This window comes from Dipteris shenzhenensis, chromosome 15, assembly GCF_047967505.1.
Source record: "Dipteris shenzhenensis isolate YYH24624 ecotype China chromosome 15, Dip_SZ_1.0, whole genome shotgun sequence".
In the NCBI taxonomy this organism is placed as follows: Eukaryota; Viridiplantae; Streptophyta; class Polypodiopsida; order Gleicheniales; family Dipteridaceae; genus Dipteris; species Dipteris shenzhenensis.
In genome coordinates this window covers 20,506,065-20,516,139 of record NC_141610.1, presented here as the reverse complement: position 1 = coordinate 20,516,139, position 10,075 = coordinate 20,506,065, and the positions used below count along the sequence as shown (strand labels likewise).

Genomic DNA, 10,075 nt, shown 5'->3' with positions numbered 1-10,075 from the left:
TTGTAGGGAGATGGTGTAGCCCAAAAGTATAAATTGTAGCTAATTTGCAGCAGCAGTGAAGGAGGGAAGTGATGAAAACATTTCAGGGTAGAGGGTATGGGGCTGAGAAGAAGTAGGATTTATACTTTTTTTACCACCAAAATTTTCTTTCAAAAATTATGAACACTCTATAATTGATTGTCCGTGAAAATAATGTATAGTTTGAGTGTTATGAATTCTTGAAGTTGAGAAACCCAATAAAAACATCATTCTCTAGGGATTGGTTTGCATATGATATTCAAGAGAATTGTCATGCAAGTCTTCTTTTGAAACCACCACTATGAAGTCAAAGTGTATGAGAAGCAATAACAAATCTTTCTTCTACTGCATACACAAGTTGCCACAAGCTCAATCCCATCAAGTCAAAGGGCCTTGCACACTTCTTACTCACTTAAGGTCGTTTACCCACACAAGTTTTCCAAACCAAGGAAAATTTCTTCAACACATTAGTAATCCAGCCCTACCCATATCGGTGGGCAGCCAAGCTTGGCTGCCCAAGGAAGGCCTTTCTTAGGGCATGATGTGGGCTCCATGTTGGATTAAAAGGTCTAATCTTGGGCACTATATATGTAAAGAGGTTCCCACATAAACCTTAAATTGTGGCTTTCTATTGGTCCAAAGTGCTGCCGAACCTTGGAAGAAGGACAAGATCTTAATCTTACTATATATTAAGGAGGGAGGGAGGCCTAAGGTATGCCACGTGGAGAGTGGAGGGAGAAGCTAGAGTGGTGCCACTTAGTGGCAGAAGAGGAGGAGAGAGGGGCAAAGTGAGTGCACATGGTGGCTGAAGCAAAGAGACCATTAATGTAAGGTTCAAAATCTCATCTCCCACTTATTCTACATACAGACTCCCGCTCATTCATTTAGACACGGCCCTTCGTTCCACTCTTGCTCTAGTCTAACATCTTACTTGCACTAGGGTTGAGCTGATGTGCACACTTTTTTGTTGATTGAGAGGTCGTGTTGGGATGATGACTCAGGTTGGTGGGATGGTGTAGAATGAGATTCTGTAGATTTACCCGCTATTGAGAAAGCTGTGGAGGACAAAGGCATGCAACAAGGAGCTAAGGTCGAGGTAGGATGTGAACGTGACTTCTAGGCATGAACTTTATTTAAATATCTTCGTGGATTGCTCGAGTTGCTCATCAATAATGCCATGGTTGAGGATTCTTGGACATGAACCGCCTGCTATGCAATAGTGCAGTGGTGGCCAGCGCGACGATGCTACACAAGGAGTGGAGCCTTTCACATCTAAGGAGGAAGGCAACCGGAAGAATCAAATCTGGCTTCAATCCTCGACAAGGCAATAAGTGAATGCATAATCCTTGAAGATGTTGGGCAAGGAGATGTAACCTGTGCCAAATTAGCCCAGCATTGGGATCTTCCATGTCCACCCCAACTTCATGGCTGTGGCCTCTCCACCTCCTCCATGACTTCAACCTTTCTTCTCACCGCCTTCTTCCCCTTCAGCCATCTTTTTTTCCTCGACATATACCAATCGATGCAACTTGCACGCTTTCTCCACAATCTTCAAAATAGAATTCCACGAGGGAGAAATGGTGAATGAACTTTAAGATAAGCATGTATTTTGTTGCAGTTGACCCGAGCACCTTCAGTGGAATGCAACAAGTGCCAACTACAATAGTGTCTGAAGCCCTTCACAAAGAACCAAAAATGTGAAAATTTAAAAGGACGGGTATTGTCATCTCGACAGCTTAGAGCTACATGCTGTTGCAAACTATTTTGCAAAGATTTTGACTCCAAAAAATAGGTAAACAACCAACGTTTTATGGGTGAGCCAAGGAAGTGTTGATCGTGGAGTTGCACGATGCAACATATAAGGTTAGGAAGGGAGAGGTGTTTTGGGGATTAGAGGATTACTTTTTGAGATCTAGGGGGTGTTTTTGGCTCTGGAGAGCTTCCAATCGAAGAGGTTGAACTATCATAGAGGCTAGCATGGTTGAACAGGCCAAAGACAAAGAAACCAATGGTAAGTTACAAGCAATGCACAGGGAAGGACTTTGTGAGCCCTTCAGTGAAGCAGCTATGAGCAGAAATGTTTTTGAGGCACGTTTCTTGAGGTTGGGACATGTGGAGCAAGAGCTTCTCAAAAAATAATGGCATCAAGATGCCTATTCTTTATCACCATACATGAACCTGTACCTTCATCTTCATTGCCACCTTTCCGACTTTTTTCTCGCCAAGGTGGTAAGTGGCAAACGAGTCAAATAATGGAGCATTCCTTCTATAGATACTAAGAGGTTCGAGTTCAAGTTTGCACCTTTACCATTCCTTGCCAGGGTTTTAAGTCGCAGATGAGTCAAATATTGGAGCATCCTTCTATTGATACTAAGAGGTTCGAGTTCAAGTTTGCACCATTCCTCACTAGGATTGTCAATGGCAAATGAGTCAAATACTAGAGCATCCTTCTATTGATACTAAGAGTTTTGAGTGAAGTTTGCACCTTTACTACTTAGATGTGTGTTTTGTTCTTTTTCCTCATCGAGTTAGTATTTCTTGCTTATAGATTATTACATTTAGAGCACATATATAGGAAGTGAGATACACTGTTTATACAAGAGTACTTCATAGAGAGAGCACTAATACATTCATCATAGATTAGTCTATGGTTGGTGGAGGCTGTTTCAAGGCATGCATCAAGCCAATCAAGTGAATTTCAATTCAAACCTATAGATTATTCGAAGCAACGTCTTCTTTGTCTTATGCTTGGGGGACATGGAGCCTAGACAACTAAATTTGACACTCTGCCTCACCAATGAAATATGGTTGAAAACATTTGTAGATGCCCAATGCTAAAAGAGTACAATTTGTCTTAATGTTAGATGTTTATAGTGATGCTACTTAATAGTATTTGCTTATAGTTGTCATATGCTCTAAACTCACTTACAGTCACTACATGTTAGACATGGAAGTAAGTTGGTGAAATGTAAATTTTTTGAGATCTTTTAAATGGATGCATATGACTCCACACATTCATATGTTTGTTAGTTGTTTATAGTTGTCATATGCTCCAATTTTGCTTACGGTCACTACATATTAGATGTGCAAGTAAGTTGGCATATTGTAAATTATTTAAAATCTTTTAGTTGGATGCATATGACTCCACTAATTTACTCCCATAGCTTTGCCATGGCCTGCACACTACAATAATGTAGCCCATGGTTTGCCATAGATTGCACACTAGAAGAAGCACATTTAGGACGAGGAAAGTTGAGCAGAGAGGTGGTGGAGATAGGGATGGAGATGGTGAGGAAAGATAGTCGAACAACAAGTCTGGTTTTTCCTATTGGGTATTAGCGGCACTTCTTTACCTAGAAGCTGGTCTTAGGTGTCTCTATTTTGGGGTTGTAGTAGTAGTTTTGAGGTGTTTTTTTAAAGAAAAATACTGGGCGATAGGGAGAGGGCTGGCTAAATTACACAAGGCAGGGTATCATGTTGTCACTTTGATTGCAAAAGGTATATCTATTTAAATTAATAAATAAACAAACACTCCCTCATATTTTGGAAGTTCCTCTTGGCACTCAAAAGGGATTTGGGCTTCACATGACTTGGGCAATTTTTTGTAGCTTGATATCTATTCAAGTTTGCATTTGCTAGCTATGCTCAAACTAGGTACCATGACCTTATGAGTATGAAATTTTTTTGTTGAAACATACGTAGAACTTAGACGAAAGATATTCTAGATGACGTTGCCTTAAAGTTAGAGAACAATCTTTGTACTACTTTGGCAAGGTGGGTCAAGAAGGTTGAAGGGACAATGTCTAGCAGTTGTTGAAGGATGACATGGTACCAATCAATGTGAGGTTAGATGGAGGTGAAGTTGGAGTTGAGGGTGTTGCAGGAGTGTGAGATTCATGTATCACTATGTGATGTTGATGTGTGAACAGGGTTGGGAACGAGAGAAGGGTAGAAATGGTGATGGGATTTCTAGATTGCTATTGGACTTGGGTCGCTTGAAGACAATGGCAAGAAATAGGCAAATTGGTGAGCTATGCATGAACACAAGAAAGCACGATTGCTTGCCACCAAGGCTAGTTATCATAGAGGCAGAGTGCCTAGAGATACTTTGATTCCATTCATAGCAAAGGGCTAGCCAATGGAGCTATCATTGGTGAAGTTGAGGGAGAATAAATCAGATGAGAATTCCCATATGATTGGGCAGGAAGGCTTCTCAAGTAAGGAGGATCTAGGGATGCAGGGGTTTGTAGAGAGCAAGGAGGAGGATGGAGCTAGAAGTGGAAGCAAAAACCTAAGCAAGCAAAATGAAGGCATAGGCAAGGAGGTGGAGGTGAATTCAAGAGAATGATTGGAAAAAGCAATTTGGGTCGAGAAATAATGGTAGCATGGCTCACATGTAGGCAAGATGGTCAAGACTCTCTCTTGAGTCCCAAGGTCATTCAACAATTTGTATTTCTTATTGCTCAACATTGATTCAATTCATTTGTGCTTTTCATCTCGATGGGGTTGTTTGTGTTTGCAATTGATGGAGGTACTCGCGATGGGGCGGTTTTTGTTTTTATGGATGGTGGTACTCCCATCATTAAGATTTTGCTTTTTGCAAAATTATCATGAGAATTATTGGATGTGATTACAAGGGAATGTCTCCCTCACCTTTTGGTATAGGATGCACAATTATGGGCAATAATTGAGCAGGGGAGTTTTCTTCCTTGGAATGATTGTTTTGGAAGCTCTTGATATAATCAAAACAAATCCTAAAAGTCCCTTTATTAGACAAAATTTGCTTTTGTTTTCACACCAACCAAGAAATCTTCTTCTTGATATTTATTGCAAGCGGACACTAATCCCAAGTACCTCTACTTTGCACAAAACCTAAAGCAATTCTATCATATTTTTAAAGAACATTGAGAGATTTGGATTCAAAAAGCAAGTGTGAGGGTGGGCAGGGACGAACATTGACTAGATACCAATGGCTCTATTATAAAAGAGGGCATAGTAGGAAGCAAAGTTGAAGCAAATGTTGGTTATGAGAGGAAATTGGGGAGCAAGGAATGGGGGATTAGCAACAACGTCAAAAAATGTGTGATGGGATGATGGCACTCTTGCCAAGCAGGTCTACTGGATTCAATTACGTGGATCGTGGATCGCATGTGGTTTAGGTTTGTCCTAACTTTGCTAGGTTCAATATAGGTGTTTGATAATTACCTCTGAAAGTTGATGTTTATCTATTCCTTCAGTGATCTTTGGAGTGTTGGAGATTGTATGTCTGTTTATGGTGCTGTTTATTATGAGTTTCCCTATTGGTTGCTACTAGACTCCCATTCTCAATGGCACTTGCTTCATTTTTCATTTGAGGTGGTGCTTGCTTCTTCGATGATGATCTTTTTGATAGTAGGGTCTTCAATGATACCTTTTGGGATACCATCAATCTCACCCAAGTATAGGGGATGTTTGGTCATAACCCCTACCCCCACATGTGTCGATGAGCTAGGGTTGCTACCAATATGTTAGTCGATAGGTTGAAGGCCTAAGACGAAAATATCTTTAGACTGGTCTGTCCACTATGTGAGGGTAATGATGGTGGAGAGTGGATGTCTATTTCTTTATATTTCTTCCTTCTACCTCGCGCTCAAAGTGAGCTTTGCACATTTGAGGAAAGATGACATCAAAGTATCTGGTAGGGTTGGTTTTTCATATATCAATAGGGAGAAGCAGTGTCAAATAAGAAGGTTGGCACAATGTAAGAAAAGTTCAAGTTGTCTTGCACTCAATATATCAATGCCCTATGGTTTTCCTACTATAAGTACACGGTTTATGTTTCTATTTTTGTGCAATCGAAATCTACTACAGAATTGTCAAGAGACAAAAGCTATTGGGAAATGGTAATCAATGGAAAGGGCAATAGTGCGACAAGGACATATGGTTGACACCTTAAATTCGATGAACACCACCTTTTGAGAATAAAGAAGTGAAAACTAATGAAAGCAAGTTCTCAATATGATGCTGCTATTATGTCCCCCCTTTGATCATTGTTGAATTTAGGGAAGCATTGAATTCAATACTCTATCCAATCCTCACTTTTGGTGTGTGGCACATCATTCTGTGAACGTTTTACACAATGATGGGAAGTAGAAACATCATGTGTGTAAAGATGCATGGTATTTGAGAAGGCTACCAAAATGGATTTGAAAGAGAGACGAGTATTCAATAGGTTAAATAGAGTCACTCTAGCTATGGCTTTCTTTACCATTTGAAAACTGAATTGAAGCTCTCTACTCCAAGCAAATCAAGTGCAAATACCTTTAAGCTCCTTTGTGTAGTTGCAATTATAGATTGCAAAGAAACGGCATGTAGATAGCACATTTGCTTTGTAGATCCATTGGCCTACCCTTATAATGAGAACATATTTCCTAGGTAGTAATTTAGATTGAAGGTCCAAATTTTTTGTTTGCAATTACAGATCTGTGGCGAAGGATTTGAGACACAAAACTGTAGTTCATAAAAAGTGAAAAGGGAGGTGATGAACAAAAGGATCGGACAATTTAGAGACCCCTCAACTTTCAATCTTAAGTCACAAAAAAAAAGAGATACAAGTTTTTGGAAAGTGCCAAATATTTCCACATTGGTCAACCACTTTTTGGTGTGAAATCAGTATCAAAATGTGCAATGTGATAGCATGACCTTTTCCTCTAATGCTTCCCAAATTTGATGCAAGCCAAAGAAAATGGTGTGCATAGATTGTTATAAAGCCCTATATACAGTGGGTGAAAAAAGCAAAAGTTGATAAGAAACCTTCACCCATCTATATTAATTCGAATCCCCAACCTGTTGGAGACGGGTCAGGTTATATGCATGTTTTAAAAGCAAAAAGGAAATATACAATCATGTTACAGACATTCACGGCCATGTATATATGGACATTTCTATATTTACTTTTATTCTTTAATTAGGGAAGGATTTCCATGTGTAGCTAAAGGGGAGAGCGAGCTGAATAAAATTGAGTATTTGTGTGTGTATGCCTCCTAAGTTTGAGTGTTTGTGCGTATGTGTGCCTGTCTCTTAAGTTTAAGTTGTGTGTATGTGTGCATGCCTGCATACATACATGTGTGTCTATGGGTGTAAGGGAATAGTCACAAGAGAGAATTTTGTTTGTGTATGAGAGAGAGTTTTTAACAAGGATGTGTGTGTGTGTACATGACAAGGGGAGGGGATCTCCTATGTTTGTCCATGCGTGTAAAGGAGCCACTCAAGGGAGAGAGAGAGAGCTCACGGGCGTGTGTAATGGAGAGGGAAATATCATATGTGCACTGAGAGAGAAAGAGAGAGAGAGGTTTTAATTCCCATGTGTGAGTGTCCGTGAGTGAGGCAACCAAAGGAAGAGAGAGAGAGAGGGGGGGCGAGGGAGCGAATGCTTTGACCCTTATGCACATCACATGGCCATTCATCTGGGATCCAGCGGAGCCGGTCTCTAACTCGTCTCCGCTGTTCTCTAACCCGTCATGCTACTCGTTTCTATAATATAGAGATGATGAATGAAACAAAAGCATCGGTTCTAATAACACTCAACCACCATGGGGCTTTGTTCAGTTGTGTTCTGATCAGTGGAGTATGCAGTATGCAGGAGAACTCGGGGAGAGCGGCGAGCACGGGAGACAGTGGAGTATGCCGGAGAGGGTGAAAACTGCGGGAGAGGGACAGGGACGAGGTGGGAGGCGAGCGCGCGGGGAAGCAGAGGGAACGGCGGGATTTGGGTTCTGATTTGCAGGAAAATTGCGTGTTGGAACTTGGCGAGAAAGGCGAAGGGGCACCGGGAAGAGTGTGGGAGAGAAGGGAGAATGGAGGCTCTCATGGTTGGAAAGCGCCAAGGCGCACTCGGAGGCATACGGCAGACGCACCCATCGCAGCGATCAAGATGCACACGGAGGTTTGGTGCAGATTTGTTAGAGATAGCGCGTTGCAGTGGGAGAAAGAGAGGTAACGGTGTGGCCACAGATGAGCTCCGCCTCGCAAAGCCATCGTCTTCCTATCTGTAGCTTCTTTCTGCGATCTCGCAAAGCCACAATGACGGAGTCGCTTCTCGCGAGCCTCTCCATGCAAAACCCATCAACTTTACTGTCCATGGACTCTGGGATAGCGCACGATGACTCTGAATCTACCCGGCAACCTGTGGTTTGCCGCCCACCCGATATTAATTTGCCTCTTACTGTAGAGATAACTCCGGCTTCTTGGTTCAGTGATACATCGGACATATTGGATGTTGGTCTGGCGTCCCAGGCTCAGGATTTGGAGAACTTAACTGCCCACAGAGTTGGCAAGCGGTGCAACAGACGCGGAGACACTATCTGGGGAGCTTGGTTCTTTTTCAGTTATTATTTCAGGCCCTCTCTCACGGACAAGTCCAAGGGTAAGCTCAGTCGAGATGGATCAAGTACGGGAGTCTTGGATAAGAGTGACCTGAAGCTCGATCATTTTTTGGTGCAGCATGATATGGAAAACATCTATATGTGGGTTTTCAGAGAGAGACCGGAGAATGCGCTTGGCAAGATGCAGCTCCGGAGCTACATGAATGGACACGCAAAATATGGAGAACCCCAATTCCCCTTCAGTGTTGATAAGGGCTTTGCTCGTTCTCACAAAATGCAGCGTAAGCAATACAAAGGCTTATCTAATCCGCAATGTATCCATGGCATCGAAATTGTCCGGTGTCCTAATTTGTCGAACGTTAGTGATGAGGATAAGAACAGGTGGGTAGAGCTGACGGGGCGAGAATTCAATTTTTCTATCTCTATGGATGCTGAAGCTTTCACGGCCTGGAGGAGTCTTCCTGGTATCGATTTTGACTTTGAGAGATCTGGTTACAAAGAATTTCAGGGCTGCTCAAAGAAGCATTTGTTCAAAAAATCACTAGGCAAGTTGAATGGAACAACATTGAATCTTTCAAGCAAGTTGCCTTCTTCTGATGGGACAAATGGCGTCGCTGACAAGAAAAGGAAGAAGGAAGTGTCTCCTGTGAGCAGTGAGGAGTGCTGCGGTGCACTCGAAAGCTATTCTCACAGAACCTTTGATATGGAGAGCCCTGCTGCAGAACCACCATGCTGGCTTTCAGATTTTACAGGAGTGATGAAGGAAGCTTGTGGGCCAGTCACTGGAGCAAAAAGTATTTATGAAGACGAGAAGGGATACTTAATAATGGTGAGCCTGCCTTTTACAGACATGCAAAGAATAAGGGTTTCTTGGCTCAACACTGCCGCCCATGGCATTGTAAAAATTCATTGTACTAGTACAGCCAGGACTCAATATATCAAAAGAGGAGACAGGACCTTTGAGCTTACAGATCCTTTGCCAGAGCATTGCCCACCCGGGGACTTCGTAAGAGAGATTGCCTTGCCTACACGGATTCCAGAACATGCAGAGTTGAAAGCGTTCTATGTTGAGGCAGGAGCTGGACTGGAAATAATAGTTCCCAAACATAATGTTTTTTCTGAGGAAAGAGAAGTGCGTGTTTTCCTACCTCCGCAATTGGGACACAGTGAATCACTGATGTCATAAGTTACAGGGACTTTTACTTTTCTGACTATGAATATTTGTACCATACTGGATTTCTGAAGTCCAGCGTACCTATGTAACTTATATTGTTTTGATTGAGTCATCTCTTTTGCAAAGGAAGAATGTGGCTTCCTTAATTTTGAATATCGAGAGTGAGCCAGCTCTACCAAACCTGCCGCTGCTGGCTCTACCAAACTGTGTTCTCATGCTGAACTCTTGTTCAGCATTGCTAACATCGACAAGGTAAGTGTATTGGATAGTAATTGTCAATTATTCCTCAAGGGACGTTTTGTTTTCCTGTTTAAAGAAAAACTTTTATCTTATAAGGCTGTTGCTATATATACTTGTGTGTGTGCTCCTCTGAGAGAGAGACACAGAGAGAGAGAGAGAGAGAGAGAGAGAGAGAGAGAGAGAGAGGCTCATATATATGCCAGTATGTACGTATGTACCTATCACGTACATGCATACATACATACATATAGACTGAAAGGAAGTTTATTAATGGTCTTCG

The 10,075-nt window shown here is 41.9% G+C and overlaps 1 protein-coding gene across 1 annotated transcript; it reads left to right on the top strand.

Annotated features, from left to right (window-relative positions):
• The first annotated feature begins 7,511 nt into the window (after positions 1-7,511).
• On the top strand, positions 7,512-9,844 carry LOC147893524 (uncharacterized). The gene has a single exon (XM_087386478.1). The coding sequence runs from the start codon at positions 8,011-8,013 to the stop codon at positions 9,565-9,567; it is 1,557 nt and encodes a 518-aa protein (XP_087242604.1). The 5' UTR covers positions 7,512-8,010; the 3' UTR covers positions 9,568-9,844.
• Positions 9,845-10,075: the final 231 nt, after the last annotated feature.